Source organism: Accipiter gentilis, chromosome 29, assembly GCF_929443795.1.
Source record: "Accipiter gentilis chromosome 29, bAccGen1.1, whole genome shotgun sequence".
Taxonomy (NCBI): Eukaryota; Metazoa; Chordata; class Aves; order Accipitriformes; family Accipitridae; genus Astur; species Astur gentilis.
The window spans coordinates 8,750,787-8,767,068 of NC_064908.1; the positions used below are offsets into that span (position 1 = coordinate 8,750,787).

General features: G+C 59.5%; 3 protein-coding genes across 4 annotated transcripts; all 3 read right to left on the bottom strand.

Moving 5' to 3' along the window:
- Positions 1-3,330: 3,330 nt before the first annotated feature.
- On the bottom strand, positions 3,331-7,282 carry LCNL1 (lipocalin like 1). The gene is made up of 7 exons (XM_049832142.1): positions 6,897-7,282; positions 6,460-6,599; positions 5,830-5,900; positions 5,047-5,157; positions 4,378-4,479; positions 4,088-4,113; positions 3,331-3,505 (listed from the first exon to the last, which is right to left on the bottom strand). Exons 1-6 carry the CDS (start codon positions 6,990-6,992, stop codon positions 4,088-4,090), a joined length of 546 nt encoding a protein of 181 aa, XP_049688099.1. The 5' UTR covers positions 6,993-7,282; the 3' UTR covers positions 3,331-3,505.
- Positions 7,283-8,361: 1,079 nt separating this feature from the next.
- LOC126052267 (lipocalin-15-like) lies at positions 8,362-10,831 on the bottom strand. 2 transcript variants are annotated; one of them, XM_049832697.1, is made up of 7 exons: positions 10,730-10,831; positions 9,995-10,134; positions 9,711-9,775; positions 9,310-9,423; positions 8,822-8,923; positions 8,682-8,706; positions 8,362-8,522 (listed from the first exon to the last, which is right to left on the bottom strand). In XM_049832697.1, exons 1-6 carry the CDS (start codon positions 10,823-10,825, stop codon positions 8,690-8,692), a joined length of 534 nt encoding a protein of 177 aa, XP_049688654.1. In that variant the 5' UTR covers positions 10,826-10,831; the 3' UTR covers positions 8,362-8,522; positions 8,682-8,689. The 2 variants fall into 2 exon arrangements, with proteins under 2 accessions (XP_049688654.1, XP_049688653.1); XM_049832696.1 differs by having other exon boundaries at positions 8,682-8,703; positions 10,730-10,825.
- A 966-nt stretch (positions 10,832-11,797) lies between these two features.
- LOC126052057 (lipocalin-like) lies at positions 11,798-14,826 on the bottom strand. Its single transcript, XM_049832143.1, has 7 exons — positions 14,656-14,826; positions 13,352-13,491; positions 13,158-13,234; positions 12,879-12,992; positions 12,518-12,619; positions 12,261-12,286; positions 11,798-11,965 (listed from the first exon to the last, which is right to left on the bottom strand). Exons 1-6 carry the CDS (start codon positions 14,752-14,754, stop codon positions 12,261-12,263), a joined length of 558 nt encoding a protein of 185 aa, XP_049688100.1. The 5' UTR covers positions 14,755-14,826; the 3' UTR covers positions 11,798-11,965.
- Between the last annotated feature and the right edge of the window lie 1,456 nt (positions 14,827-16,282).

Sequence of the window (16,282 nt, forward strand, 5' to 3'; positions counted from 1 at the left end):
GCAGATTGGATGGGCACCCATAGGCTCAGGTTTTTGGGATGGCCAAGAGCCCACAGGTCCTGAGCAGCAATCAGGAACCGGCTCACAGGCTGAAATCAAAACACCATTCTTGTGATAGCCAGTGCTACCCTTAGAACCAGAGATGATCTGATACAGTGGCATTTTATTTTTAAAAGGGAAAAAAATGGAAAGTCAAGAGGATTAAATATCACATATGGCACAGAGATTGTCTGGAAAGTCCAGCTTAGCTTCACTCTGAGCGCTTAAGCTGATATTAGCAAATACAAACCCTAAACAACATTACAAAGGGAAAGCCTAAATGGAAGCCAGCATGATTAAATCAATTTAAAGAAGCTGATCAGAAATAAGATAAATATTCTTAAACTTGCTGAAGCTGCATCCACATGAAGACAGGAAAATGAACCCTGGTAAATTACCTGGCAACAATGTAAGACAAACAACGAAGACACCAGACTTTGGCCCCTTGCTCCTCTACGCTGAGGAATGACATCTGCACTTACATACATTCCTTTATTCAAAGGCACCGGGGGCAGGAATTTAACACTCGAAAATGTTTGAACTGTAGCCAGTCAAATTGAGAGTGAGTATTCAAAGAAAAGAAGCTGATAGAAAAGTGAAGAAACTCTGCATCCACCTTGGCTGAGGAGGAGCTTTGGTGAATCCCCAGGCTAGAAAATCTCTTTTGCAAACACTTGGAGACATCTGTCCTACCAATACAGAAGTGCAAATGAGTATTAAGACAAAGGAGACGACATTTCCAGTCAAAGTAAGTCAAGTATGAAACTCAAACTTTTCACTTCAGCATGTCATCTGCTGCTTAGACTCACCTTTGCTACCTCTACTTTTCACCAGAAGACTAGAAGAAGCAAAAATGCTGGCTTTTAAAGAGGTTGTCAGAGGTAAAGAGACTACAGACAAGTAGATCTACTATGCAGTGTGGGCAGATACTCACAAAAGCTGTAATAAAGAGCAGACCTGGTTGATGTATGGACAAATTATGTCACGAGGAGACTGAATCCAACTTTTGCACAGGAAAATCACACCTCGGAAATACAGTTTCTGGAGAAGTCAACAATATATGGGTGTTGGACACCCCCTGGTCAGCTGAGAAGGGTCTTCATCAAAGCTGTAGAGGACCAGCTGCCATAGGCTGGGGAGGAAGATCCTCGCTTGGATAAATGAGTGGCTGAGAGAGAAAGGGAGGAAGATCATCCAGGGAGCTCATTGTGCCAACAGACATCTTGTAATCCATCTCATCTGCATGCAGCAGGTGCCAAAGGTGGCAGATGCAGTATGAGAAGAAGTTAGGAGAAGACTGGGGAACAGGACAAGGCACCATGTAAATCTGAGGTGTACCCATACCTTCTTGGATGAGTGGAGGTCCAGATCTGGTCACCCAGCCCCAGCAGGGACATGGCCTAAGCAGGGGAGGGAGAGAGAAGGTTGAGAGGCACAGCTCAGAGAGCAAGGAGACTTGTTAAAGATTTCAGATCTGGAACAGCATGAAGAAGATGAATAGAGAAGATAGTCTCACATCACCAGCAAGTACTGCAGCCATCAGCTGTGAGTCTCCAAATTGCTCCTCACACATCAAAGGCTGGTCCAGCACCTCCCTTGCCCCTCTGCTCTCTCCAATAGCCGGTTGGGACCCAGGTGCCTGGGCTGATCTCTGCTGCACCAACCCAGTCCTTGCCAGCCCATCTCACCAGTGTGCTCCCACAGTGCCTGGCCAAGGAGCTGCAGGTGAAAGCACTGCAACAAGCAAAAGGGATTGCAGAGATGGGCGGTGTGCATCCTGCTCTGGGGCACAGGGAGAACACAGATGGACAAAAGGAGGAGTGCAACATGTCAGTGGCAAAGAGAAATTATCTCACTGCTGCCTGGCAGGGTGATGCCTGCACACTGCAGGAAGGAAATATTTGGCTGGAACACAATGTGGAGACACTGGGACTCCCCGTCACACAAAGCCCTTGGTGAAGGGTGTTGCGGGCAGTGGGATGTTTTCATCTGCGTCAATACATGTACCAAAAACAAGCCTCAAGGCAAAGCTGTGTGTGGGCCCGGTGCTCTTGGGAGAGCAGCAAATGCTGAACTGTTCCAGGCTAAACTGCCAGGGAGAATTCCTGCTGGAAACGCTTGGCTCCTTCCAAAGAGGGTGGAGATGTTGCTGGGTTGGGAAGTCCCAGTGAGGTCCCTTGACCTACTGTTGCTGGGAAGTGTCAAGATCAGAATAGGCAGTTTCCCAAATGTATTTTCCCAGTCTGTGGGAGGGGGAAGGAGCACCTCGGAACATCCTGAGGTGCTCAGCTGCTGGGATGACACCTTCCTGGGGCACCTGCTACCATCACGCAGCAGCAAGGCAGATCTCGTGCTGAAACGAACGCCTGGGTGACCAGCCAGGCTGGCCAGGGATGGGCAGCATGGAAAAGCCAGAAGAGAGGATTTTGGAGGAAATTCCTTTTCCAGGAGAGGCACAAGCTGCTTCTTACCCTGCCAGACCTCAGTGCCTGCAGGCATTGCCCGAGCCCTGGAGATGAGCATGTGTGAGGTGGCAGGGCTTTGCTGGGGACAACGAGTTACTCCGGGCTGGCTGTGGCTTCTCCCAGGTGGATTTGAGGAGCTGAACAGAGCAGGAAGGGGTGGATGGCGTGGAATTTCAGAAATATAAATTCAAAGGAACACAGTCTCTAGAGGCAGATGTCCACCACCACCAGATAATCTGACTCCAGTGGGGTTTTTCTCTGCATAGTGCCTAGGGACAGAGACCATGCACTGCCCCACACCAGCTCTCCAGGTTTGGATCCAGAGGATTCAGACACCCACCTTCCACCTTCCACCAGCCCTGCAGCACTATGGGGCTGAGAGGTCCCAAAGCTGAGTCTTGCCCCTGCCTTGGCCCAGCAAGAGCTGGTGGATGAGCGGGGCTCCAGGGGAGCAGAGGGCTGCAATCACAGCAGGGTGAGCGGAGGTAAGGAGAGTTGGGTAGTGGTGGTGTTTGCAGCCCTCCAAACTCCAACCTCAATCTCTGTGGCCAAGTCACACAGCCTTTCTCCACCCAGCCCGTGGTGCCCATGGGATTTATTTCCAGCCTCACTGCATCCCTTGCCTCACCTCTGCCTGGCCATGGTCCTGCCCCATGGGAGGCAACCAGGAGGGAAAATACTGGTGGGTTCCAAAACTGCCCTTACTTGGGTGAGCTCAGCCCAGAATTGCCCCTGGCTCCTTACCATCCACAGACCCCAGGAGGACAAAAGAAAGGACCACACACCTGAGCACCCCAGGTTCTCCCCAGACAGCTACACCAAGCTCTGGGGTGAGTTTCTGTTTATTTGGCAAAAATGAGCAACTGTGCTGGAGGAGCAGGAGACCTGTCAGAGCCTTGACCACTGAGGTTGGAAGAGGGATGGTGGAGCAGCAGCCTGGAGCTTCAGAGTGTGGGTCTTGCATCACTCAGCAGGAGCATCCACTAGCTAGCCCACACCTCCTAGAAAACAGCCAGGAGAGGTGGGCTGAGTATTTGAGGTGAGGAGGCCAACAGAGAGGGCAAAGCAGAGCTCTCCATCAGGATCAGTGTGCTCTCTTCCAGTTCTCCCCAGCTCTGTAGCGTGAGCCACCTTCAGCAATGGATTTCTAGCTAACCCCTGCAACTGAATGTGTATCAGTGTGGTGGGAAATCACATGCCAGGGTGGACCAACAACAAATATGTTTTGCGTGGTGAGACTACCAACCCAACCTCTGGCTGGTTTTGCCAGTCCACAACTCCAAGGTCCCTTTGGCAAGAGCTGGTGTCCTGGCCCTTGCTGCTGGATGAACTCAGCAGCTTTCTCCACCGAACCAGTGGTTTCAGATCAAGCGCCCTTGCCCACTGCCGGGAAGCTGCACCATGGGGTCCCCGCTGCAGAGCAGCTCCAAAAGGAATGGTCCTACCTGAGTGCAAGCTCCAGCACAGGTTCAAACAACTTGGCCCCCACAGTAGTTCAAAGGGTTCATGGTGGCCCTTGCTGGGGCACCAACGGGGGCTAATTTCCAGCTGAGGAAACACTGTGTTGCACAGCAGCAACTCACCTACGCTTCCTCAAGGCTGCATTCCTCTGTGAAAATAAAGAGAAAGGGTGAGTCTGGTGCTGTGGTCTGGCTAGTTCCTTTTAGCACCCAAAACAGACAACCCAGGAATGAACTTGAGCAAGGCAAAAGCCACCATGTGCCAATCCAGAGCACCTCTTGCTACCAGCACTTTCTTCTGCCAGCCCAGACCACAAACTGGTAGCAGCGATGGGCCAAGCTGGTCCCTGCTGGCATGTCCTGGCTCCCCATATTGCCCAAGCCAGCCTGACACAGTGCAGGGCAGTGCTCACCCTGGCTGGGCAGCGTTGTGATCATCTCGTCAGTGAAGCTCTTCTCCCTTGCAAGCTTCTTGAACAGTGCTGTGATTTTGGGGCTCACCTGCTGGGTTCTGCCTAAAGGCAAAGACATGAGTTAGCTCCAGGCTGTGGCCTGTCCCTGCATCTCCTGGGCAGCTGGTGAGTGTGCCCAGGTGAGAACAGGATGGATGACGGTCCCTGAGAGAAGGCCAGAGGCAGTGGTGGAGGTCCTGGAGTGTGGTAGTGGCCAGGCACATGAGACACCCCTCCCAGGGGACAAGATGAAGCGGAGGTCCTGGCACCAGCACAGTGTCTCCTCTCTTGGTTCCCAGCCCCACCGTTTCTGCCTCCCTCACAGCAGGACCCCAAGCTGTTCACCCCATTTCACCAAGCAACTTACCCAAGGCCATGGACTCCCAGCACAGTGCAGAAGCCTGAGCCCCAGCCTCCCCTGCCAGCCCCAAATCACTGCCCCTTCCCCTGCTGCGCAGGGGACACACAGCAGCCCCAGCCCCGCTCTTGCACCCCTCCCAGGGCAGGAGGGCAGTTGTGAGGCAGGGGATTCTCCCACAGGCCCCCCGACTCCTGGCCTCTTGAGACACTATGAAGCACTCTGACACCTCCCAGCTGTTCCCCCTGGTCAGCCCACCACTGGCTACGCACTGTAGAGCCTCAGCATGTGCAAGGTCTTCCCGTCCTTCACTCTGGAGACAAAGATAACTGCATATGTCTTGCCATCAGTATCCACCACTCGCGCTGTTTTTTTGCCTCCCTCTGCAAAAGGACATGGAGGACAGCAAAAAATTAATTATGTCCTCCTGAGAACTCCCACAGTGCAAAAGGACTATAAGAGTGTGAATCAGGATGCCAGGGGCCAGGCCCACCCAGCCCCTTTCTTCTGTGTCGTGTTCCCCCCCCCCCCCCCCCAAGAGGTTTTTCCTCTTGCTAAGGCTCCTCTGAAAGCCTGGGAGAGCCCACAGATCACAGCAGAGCAGAGGGATGGGAAGGTGAACGCAGGAGGGTCTAGGGATGGTCACTGCAGATAGTGGAGTAGCCTGGCCAGTGTCAGACTAACACTTGGGCTGGGGATGGTGGGAAACCACTCTTGCTTCATCCCTTGGGAGCATCCATCCACAGCCCCTTTGCAGACTGAACCTGCTTTTCCTGAGGTTTTAAGCTTGGTCTCAATGTGTTTTATCCCAGAGCAGCTTCCTAGAGGGAGGGAATGTGGGGGGGTCTTCCCTGTTGATGGGACACCAGTCCTGGCACGGAGCAGCCCTGGGATGCAGCTGGCAACCGGCCGCAGAGGGATGTCCCACCCAGGACCTCAGGAGAGGCAGGCAGGCACCCCTGAGGGCCACGTCCCCAGGGACAACCAGCTGCTTCAGACAGGGATGATAGGAAGTGCCTTTGCCCCATTCTGGGCGCTGGGCTCTCCTGACTCACCAGAGCTGTAGTATTCACCCGGGACACCTGTTTCCTTGTAGATCGACTCCCGTTTCTTACATCCCTCTGGTCTGCAAAACAGTGAAGGACACTCTGGCTGGGATGAAGTGACTCCCCTTCCCCTGGGGATGCTGGCTCTGGGGTCGCTACCCCAAACATGGGACTTGCTGTTCAGGGATGGGTTGGTGTGGCCAGGGGGGCACCCTTGGAGCAATGAGTGCCTGGGCTGGTAGGGCACAGCGCTGGCACCCAAGGACTGTCCTGTGGGGTCACACAGCCGTTCCCTTGCTCATGCTCTGAGCTTCTGGGATGAGGCTGGTCCTGCTGGGAAAGCTTTAGTCGTAGGGTCCCTTATCACCCTGCTGCATCCCTGCTGGGAACAGTAGAGTGTCTCAGCATCTGTGGTGGGACCACTCCTGGCTGGTGCTGCCCTGAGCCTGCCTGGCCTGCCCTGAGGAAGGGGTCTCCACAATGCTGCTCTCCTGAGCCTCTGTTTTAAACCCTGGGGCTGGTGGTCTTGCCTCACCCCCTGCCCAGGTCTTTGGTGGGTGCTGGGTGGAGACCCACTGGTGAAGGTCCACGGAGGAGGTCGGTCAGTGAAGCCTGTGGAGAAACGCGCTTGGCACTTACGTGGGAATTGCAAAGGAGATCTTCAGGTCTCCCTCCCTCAGGACTGCGATGCTGGCCATTGCCATCTTCAGCTCATCCTTCTTTTGGAGGTAGCCCTCAGAGTCGGAGGCCAGAGCAATGATGTACCATTTCCCTGCAATCTGGTAGCGAGGGTGGGCTGTGAGTCCGGAGGAGCAGGCAGGGGCTGCCCCCTCCTCGGGGACCGACCCAGGACACCCTTAGGCTATGGGACACATGCATCTCCTCCAGGCACCAAAATCCCCACTGGGGCACCTACGCTGGAGCTGGGTGACTGCCCTCATCTGGGTGTGACAGCAGAGCCAGTGGTGGCTGTGGTGTCCCCTGCTGACCCCAGTACCAAAACACCTCTCCAGTCCCCACCCTGGTGACCGGAGGCCACGCTCCCACCTTCCCTTCCCAGTGATGCTGCAGATCACCTTGCTCGTGTCCAGCCCCACAGCCCCCAAGTTCTCAGCCTCCGCACGCAGCAAGCAGAGCAGGGCCAGCCCCAGGCTCAGTCTCACGGTCCTCATCTCGCCGCAGCCTCCTCCAGCTTCACCAGCAGGATGGAAAGCAGTGCCAGTGCTGCTGGCTTTATAGTGTCGTGCTCTCCCCCTCCTCCACCCACCCTGGCGCTGTTGCGTGCTGAGCTGCACGGATAATACTGCTGGTGTTGGCTTGGGCAAGGTAGTGGTTTTGAAGGGCTGAAGTCACCTCAGGGTAAACAGTCTCCTGTCTTGCGGAAGAAGGGAAGTGCCTGCAAGCTGCAAGAAGGGGCTGAGAAGCAGGGTTGCAGGAGCTGTTGCACCAGTGCTGAAATTTAGGATTTTCCCGGTTGCCTTAGTTGCTCATGAAAGAACAAAGAGTGCTTTTGTTTCCCAGCTGGCTGCCAGAGGGCTGCTGGGAGGAGTGGGGACGTCCTTCCTGGCATGGGCCATAGCAGCACTGTCACCCAGTGACCTGTCATGAAGGGGCTCAGTGACCCATCCCTCTGGCCAGGCTGGCATCTGCCCCGAGGCTGCTGCTGGGATTGTGCCCACACCTAGGCATCCGCATGTCGCCAGCATGACCTGACGCCACAGGGGTCACCCACCTGCTGTGGGGCACACAGGGTCCACAAAGTGGGGTGCACCCATGGCAGGGCAGGCAGAAGAAGGGGTTTGTGTCACTGTGGGAGTGTGTCCCCTCCTTCCCAGGGTGTGATGTCTCCTGTGCCCTGGATCTGGCAGGCTCCTGGGGTAACAGCCCCCAAGGGGTCCATAATGCTTCCTCACAGCCCCATGCCTGGCTAGGCACCGAGGGACCCCCACTCCAGGGCAGAGGGGTAGTGAGGGGGATGAGGGGCTGCCTCCACTCTACAGGAGGTGGAGGCAGATGGATGCTGCCCTTGGGGCTCATGGCAGCATGGCCCTGCCTTGGTCAGTGGGCAGATGGAGGGACCAAGGGGGATGGGAGATAGGCATGGGCGTCCCAGTCCTGCCGTGCATTTACCCTGGGCAGTCATGGCACAGCGCCACTCCTGCCTGGGTGGCCCTGGAGGGGGACTGAGCAGGGAACGGGGTGTCTTGGGGACGAGCTGCCTGCTGGGTCAGAGCCCATGCAGGCAGGGCTAGGCAACCCAGACCTGCTCCCCACGAGCCAAGGTGCATAAACCACTGTTCATCCCAGCTCGATTCTCCCCTGCCCACATCCCTACCAGCTACCCCACTGCACCTTCTCCATCCTCTGCTCCCTGTCCTCCCCATGCTGGGTGCAGCAAACGACACCACAAAGGAGCCCCCCAGTGCCCCTAGGGTGCTGAGAGAAAGGGTCAGGTCCAGGACCGCTGGGCTCAGGGAGCCTGGGGACCCTAGCAGCACCCTGCTCCTGCCAACAAAAGCACCAAGCTCTGGGGCAGCTTCTGCACTTATTTATGTAGGAGGGTGAGGCATGATCCTGGTGCAGGGCAGTGGGTCCGGCAGAGCCTGGCTGGGGAGGACGAGACGGGGCACCACAGAGGTGGGAGCAGAGCCTCGTTTCCACCAGGTCTGGAGGACAGATGGCCCTGCTGTTAGCCCCTTCAGCTGCAGGGAGGCAGGAGAGATGGACGAGCAGTTAGAGCAGGGGAAAGCCAATGTGATGCAGAGCCCCAAGGCAGGTGGGGCCTCCCTGGGGTGCTGCGAGTCCCTGCTCAGCCCAGGCTATGCCAGGAGAGAGACCCGGCTTCCTCCAGCCACACTCACCTGATGGCCTAGGTGCACTGATCTGCTGAAAAGCAAAGAGAAGGGTGAGCATACACACCATGGGCAGTGCCCTGAGTCCCCACGCAGCATGCCCATGCAGAAGGGCTGTGCATGTCACCCCGTGCCCTCCTGGCACTCACCCAACTTGGGCAGGATGGCCAGCATGTCCTTGGTCAGGCCCATAGTGGGGATGAGCTCTTTGAACTTCTGCAGGAGCTGGGGGCTCATGTTCTGCTCCCTCGCTGCAGCCAGACACCCAAAGTGGGGGCTAGTGAGTGTTAGGGGACCTAGCAGCGAGCCCCACACCAGGGGTCCAGCTCCCACAGGGCAGTGATAGGACCCCAGGGAAGGGCAAAGACAAAGCCATGGAGGCACAAGCCCCTTGGGATGAGTGACCCACCCACCTGGGGTGGTATGGGGCAGCTGACAGGGCTGGGGGCCTGCAGCTGGACTGGGGATGAACCAGGGATATTTTTGGTGCAAGGATTCATTCACCCCAAAATCAATTCCCTGGGTGCTGATATTGGCGTCCCTGGGAGGTGGTGGGGAGCCCAGCCCCTGTCCCCCGCTGGTGCCTGTATCCCTCCCCAGGGAGCTGTAGGGGCCCATCCCCAGTCCTGACACCCACTGAGGAGCTGCAGTGTGGTGCTGGGCTCCTGCCTACTCTGCTGGAGCTCGTGCATGATGGCGTAGCAGCTGTAGTCCGTCTCCATCACACGCAGGTCTCTCTTCTCTAGTGCTGCTAAAGGACCCCAGACAGCGCCCAGTTGGGCAACATGGCACAGCCTGAGCACCTTGGTGGCCCATGCTGGGGCTCACGGCCCAGGGCCTGAGCCCCAGATTTGCCTGAGGTGGGTATGAGAAAGGAATCCCTGTGGGATCCGGCAGAGCCGCAGCACGACCTCTTGCCGAGCAATGGAGGAAGAGGGGCCAAACCCGCCTCCCACTACTCCCCGGGCATGGGGGACCAGTGACGCCCACCCTTCATTTCAGAGTGTCCATGGGTCCGTTCCCCCCATCCACACATACCCATGTAGTGCCCTGCCTGCCCGCTTCGCTGGAAGAGCAGCTCAAACTTTTGGCATCTGTCCAGCCTAGAGAGGGAAAATAGAAACACCAAACATGACTGGACGCCACGTGGGAGGGCAGCGGGGTGGTGGGGCAGGGGGGAGCCTAGCCCACCCGGGGAATGCGCCAGGGCGCAGGCAGGACCAGGCACGGTCAGGGCAGCGGGTCTGTGGGAGGGTGTTCCCTTGGTGGGGAGGGGAGTCCTCTTGCCCAACTGGGACAAGGTGAGCATGATGGTCACTCACAGGGGCCAGACAAGCTTCATAGCCAGGTCCCCCTCCGGCGTCAAGCTGATGGTGGCGATGGACGACTTCATCCTGTCCTTCATCTTCAGGAACACAGAGCAGTTGGAAACGGCAGCTGCGACATGCCACATCCCTGCAAACTGCAGCAGGACATCACTAGTGGGGTTTGGGGAAAGCCATGGGGACCCGCCACCTGCCAGGGGGACATGCCACCCACCATAGAGGACCTGCCAGCCTGCAGTGGGGGACCTGCCACCTTCTGTGGGAACTTGCCACCCTCTGTGGGGACCTGCCAGCCTATGGTGGGGAACCTGCCACCCACCATGGGGGACCTGACAGACCATTGTAGGAACCTGCCAGCCAGCAGTGGGGGAACTGCCACCCTCTGTGGGGACCAGCCAGCCTAACATGGGGACCTGCCACCCGCCTGTGTGCAGGACACCCTGCCCCGTCCCATGTCAGGAGGGCAGGCGCAGCGTCTGGCCCATGTTCGCTGGGGAAGCACTGCACAGTCGGGGGCATCACGGCCCCGGGTGTTCGTGTCCCTGCAGCAGGGCCACCACTGGGTCTGGCCACAGTGGGCAGGAGCTGGCCAGGACTAACCCAGTTTTGTGCAGGCATTCACGCTCTCATGGAAGCTGCCCAGGGTGCCTGGGGATGCAGCATGGTCACCCTGCCCCAGCCAGCCCCTCCAGCCCATGCAGGACCAGCTGGGAGGGCACCCTGTGCCGTTACCTTCTCGATGTTGAAGCCCGGCTGCACGGGGACCTCGGCCCCTGCCTGCAGCAGGCAGAGCAGAGCCAGTGCCAGGCTCAGCAGCACCACCGTCATCCTTGCTCCGGGGTCTAGATGCAGGCAGGAGAAGCTGCACAGACCTGCCTCTTCCTGCACCCACTTTTATAGCCCCCATCACTGGCAACAACCCCTGCCCGCCCTGGCTTTATGCAACAGGTTACACAAGAGAAGGAATAACTTGTACCCGTGTTAGGTGACAGTGTTGGCCCCTTCCCCCTTTAATTGCCCAGTCCCAGATGAATGCAGCCTTGTGTGAGACCCAGCCTGGAGCACGTTGGGGACCAGGCGACGCCCTGTGCCCAGTGCCATGTCTGGGAAAGGGAATAAAGGTGTGCCAGTGCCCCGCTCCTTGCTGTTGCCCACTGGCCCCGGGGTCTGAGAGGGCTGGGATGGATCCTGCCTCAAGGAGGAGGACAGTTGGGCCAGTGTTTTAGCCCAGGGTTGAGCCAAAGCCTGGTGCCCCCCAGAAGGGGTTGTGGCTTCCCAGGCTGCTGGCAGCAGGCACAGCCCCTGCTCCCAGAGATGCTCTGGGCTCATGGTGTGGAGAGCAGGTGGGCAGCCAGAGCTGAGCCATGTCCAGCACTCACTGCCATCACTCTGGTTCACGTCCATCCTTCCCAAAATTTTTGGAGACACCCCCCCCCGCAATTGCCCATCACCCCATCCCCATGCTGCCAGCCTGCTCCGCAGCAGGGAAACAGTCTGTGAGGCTGGGGTAGCCCAAGGTGCTGGATGGGGCAGATGGGAGCAGATCCCGCCAGCAAATCCCAGCCCCAGGGATCCCTTCTCCCTGGATGGGGCAGGTTTGGTGGCCAGGCAGCACCATGGCATGGGGTTGCAAGTGCACAGGGGGTCCCACCCTGGCGGCCCCATGGCCAGGAACTGAGATCAGCCCTGACCTCTGGCACCAGCCCCAGCCCGGCCCACTGCCACCAGATGTGCTTCCCCCTCCCCATCACCCCACTGGGGCTCCCCCCCTGTGATGACCCAGCAGACAAGGGCAGGGGGCTGGTTTTATACAGGCTTTAATGGGGACAGGGATACAGGTGTGGGGTGTGAAGGCAGGGAGCGAAGGCTGCTGCAGTGCTGGGGATGCGCTGGGGACAGGATGAGACAGGACAGCCACCAGCTCATGGTGCTCACGGGGCTCTGGCCGGCAGCAGCTGGTGGGTCTGCCTGGAAGAGATGGAGGGGCAAGGGCAGCTGACCTGGGGGAGATGGAGGGGACATCAGCCTTGCCAGCCCTGCACTGAGTGGGTGGGCGCCCACCACCCAGGGCCTCAGGCAACAAAAGAGCCACCCTATGGGGACAGGTTGGGGGATCCCCGCCAGGGGTAAGGGGGACCCCAGCAAGAGGAGCAGCCTGGGGTGGCCGGGAATGGGACAGGTACTCTGTGGGGTGGAGCGGCTCTGAGCACCCCCCATACCCTCTCGCAGGGCTGGTCTGAGCCCCAGCAAAGGCAGGACTCACCTAGGCAGCATCTGCCATGCATTTGTCTGCAGGAGGAAGAAAAGCAGTGATCAGCTCCTCCAGGGGCCGGCGTACCACTGACCCTCCCCCCCCAGGGACCCTACATGGGGTCCCCCCGTTGCTGGCCCTGTGCTGGCCCCACAGGGAGGCAGGAACAAGCCAGGAGGGTCTCTTCCCTCTCAGCCCCCCATAGTACCTCACCCCCTGCTCCCCACTGCCCCCCCTGTGCCCCAGCCTCTCCCACTGCCTGTGCTCACCCGTCCGAGGCAGGATGAGGATCTCTTCATCTGTCAGGCCCTGCTCCCTGGAGAACTGGGTGAACCTCTCCAGGCGCTCGGGACTGAGCTCCTTCGTCCGGCCTGCAGCCAAGAGCAGGGTGAGAGGCAGCCCCCCCACTGCACCCCTCAGTGAGGGGTCATGCTGCCCTGGGGCATGGGCAGACCATCAAGGGACAGGTTCCCCAGGAAGGGGGTCCCGACCCAGCCATCCCATGGGTCACCCCAGCTTGGGAGATGCTGCTGCCCTTCTTCGATAGGAGAGATCCCCCACAGAGCACATCCCGGGGGGTCCCAGGGTGGTGATGGGGTGGGTGGCACAGGGGTCCTGGGGCAGACATACTGTAGAGCAGCACCATGGTGGAGGAGCCGGTGCTCTTGGAGATCTGGGTGGCCACCAAGGCATACTCCTCATAGTTGGTCTCCACCACGCGGATGTCGTGCTTGCTGCCCCAGCCTGTGGGAGACGGGGAGGGCACTGCTCAGCCCCGGCCACTGAGCCAGCCCTGAGGTGCTCCGGCGAGTGTAGGAGCAGGGATACATGACAGCAAGGATGGGCTGAGAGCTGTGGGCACATCAGGAGCTGCCCTGCAGCAGGATGGGCTGGGAGCCGGGCACTCACGTGGGCTGCTGTAGCTGAACCGCCCCGGCTGCTCCGTCTTAGTGTAAAGGCTGTTCCTCTTCTCGCACTGGTCACCCCTGCAGCACGAGGACATTGGAGGGGCTGGGGGGGGATGCTCCAGCCCACACATAGCCCCAGGCATGGCACCATGGGGGAGCACCCCCTGCTTGCCCACCCCATCCCCATGCCCATACTTGGGGTAGGTGGAGGTGACCTCCAGGTTCCCATCTGCAGTGACGGAGATGACTGTGGTGCACATCTTCATCAGGTGCTTCTTCTCCTTGAACCAGTTGGAGTTGGAGGCCAGGCCGATGCTGTACCATCTCCCCGTGAGCTGCACACAACGTCCGCTCAGTTGCCAGCCAGGCACAGACCCCATCTCGCCCCTTGGCCACCTGCCAGCCCCAGGCCAGGCCACTTCCCCCTTTCCTGACAGCCTGCACTCCATGGCAGGATGGCATCCTGGGGTCCTCATCTCCCAGGGAACTGCTACACCTCTCAGCATCCACAAAACCCAGTGGCCAGGAGAGCCCTGGTTTACGACATGCCCTTTGCTGCCTGGCACTCGGGGTATTTCCTTCCTCTTCGCCCCAAGCCCGTGAAGGGGTGACAGGACTGCCTGGCTCTGAGATGCCATTTCCATCCATCTGCGGGCATGAGGAGGGGTCAGGACTCTGGGGCCAGCAGAGCTCATCCCAGCCCGGTCCCTGGGGCTACCCAGCTTGGTGCACCCAGAGGGGAACTGTTGGCCTTGGAGATGGGCTGTGCTGGGACCACCCTTGCAGACCATGCCAGACCTCCATCCTTGCATGACATGCCTCCATCCCCATCACCCCCCTGGGGTGACTGTGTCCCCCAGGACCCCCCTGGGGGCTCCCTGGAGGACCAGGCAGCATGGCCCCTGCCCTGGCTCAGTGGGACCCCAGTGCTGTGGGGCCGGGCCCCCCAACGTGCAGCCAGGCTGGGCCTGTCCTGCTCTGGGTCCTGCCCATCATGGGGGAGGAAGGGGAGTGCAAGCACCCCGAGCCTGCCAGCACCCAGGGGCTGGGAGGGCAGAGGGGTGTGGGGGACACCCCAGCACAGCAGCCCTTGTTTTTTTGGGACCCTGGGTTGGAGGGGTGGGATCCGTGTTGGGGAGGGGGGTCCATGGCCCATCTCCGCGCTGCCTGCCAATCTGAGCTTGCTTTTCTCAGCCCCCCCTATAAAATCCCTCTGCAGCTACACCCACAGCACAGGAGATGGCCTGGCTCCACATCTACTCGGTCCTGCCCCACAGACTGGAGCCTGGACCCTGTACCCCCTCCAGAGCCACTGAACCCAGGCCCTGGGGGCTCCCCAGGGACAGGGGGCTGCGGGTGCACCTGCCACCCTGCCCCTCCCAGTGCCAGGGCCAGCCTGGCCCCAAATCCACCTGCAACACCATCTCCGCACATTTTCAGGGTGAGGCTCCCCCAGACCCCGAACCCCCACGCAGGTGATGCCGGCCGGGCTGGGTCACCTTGTCCTGCTGGAAGTCGGTTTGCACGGGAACGCTGTCCTGTGCATGCAGTGCCCCAAGCAGGACCAGCCCCAGGACTCCGAGCAGCGTGGTGTGCATGTCTCTCGCCGAGCCAAGCTGAGCCGAGCCGAGCAAGAGGAGCAGGCAGAATGCTGCAGTGCCGGAGAGTCAGGCAAGCCCCTATTTATGGGCAGGCTGTGTGGTGGCCCCAGGGGAGGCCAGCCCTGCCTCCCCCCCTTGCCGTTATGCAAGCAAGAGCCGGGGCGAGCGCGGAAGCCAAAGGGCAGGCAGGGGAACCTGCAAATGTTTCCCTCCTGTTGATATGACATGTTTGCTTTGGGGTGCCAAACTGCTTCACAGCAAAAATACAGCTTGCAGCCAGCGCGGCATCCGACCCTGCGCCCAGTGCTGCAGAGCCGGGGGCCAGTGCAGGGCTGGGGCTGCCCACAGGCATGGGCAGGGGGCCAGGACCAGGGGCCAGGGCTTGCTGGCTGCCCCATCCTTGCAGTATGGTATCACTCAGACTCAGAGAGGGGCCCAGATGAGGTGGAGGGAATGTCAAGTGCCTGCCAGGTCCTGGCCCAACCCATGGGACTCGTGGGCATCTTTGGGTGCTCCTGCAGGACCCACTGCCTTGCCCTGACCCAAGTCTCTGCATCACCCAAGGAAGCATCTCAGCTGGCCCCGCCATCTGTCTGGGTGTGTCCCACCACAGTGCAGCTCTGGTGCACCCCGATGGCGAGTTGGGGGGCTGGGGGTGTTGGGAGGAAGCCAGACCCCAGCTTCAGGCAGCCCCGATGCCCAGCTCCCTGGGGACCAACATGCAGCTAGATGGACACCCAGTGCTTCATCCACCCCATGCCACCTTATGCCCTTTGCCAAGAGGGGCTGGGAGACAATCCTCGCCCTTGGTTTGGTGTCACCAGCAGATGCTGAGCTGCCCCCCCTTAATCTAGGGACACCCTGAGCACCCACAGGTTGAGGGCTGGGGATGAACACTGGGTGTCAGCAGCAGCACCCGTGAGTCTGGCACAGGTTGGGCAGGGCTGGCCATGCCGGGCAGAGCATCAGCCCGGCGGCTCTCCCTGCGGCACGGCCATGCCAAGGAGCTTTATGTAAGGAACATGTTTTCGCAACAGCTGGTTTTTTCCTTTGGCAGCCCACCCTGCCCGCCCGCCCCAGCACATTCCCTTCCCTGCACCCAGCTGCGAGCCTGGCCTGCCCCTGCACACCACACGCCAGGGGCCAGGCCAGCCCCAGCTCTGCGGATTTATGAAAACAAAACAAAAGCTGAGCTGGGCAGGACCAAGCATCACGAGAGCCTGGCTGGGGCCCCTACGCACGCTGGGCTGGGGGCTCAGCCTCTGTCTGAGCCCACCATTGAGATGCAGGGTGCCAGGAGGAGCTCTCTCCATCGGGCATCAGAGGCACAGAGCACCCATGGCTGTTCCTGTGGTTTTGTGCTGGGGCAGGGACACAAAGCACCCCTGCTACCCAGGTATCCCCGGCTCCCTGCCCTGCCCAGCAGCAGGATGGGCTGCCCGGGTGGTGCCCACTCCCCCAGCTCTTCTGGGGGTGGCAAAGCTGGGGGCTGGCCCAAGGAGCTGGGTGACAAAGCTGGAGCGTG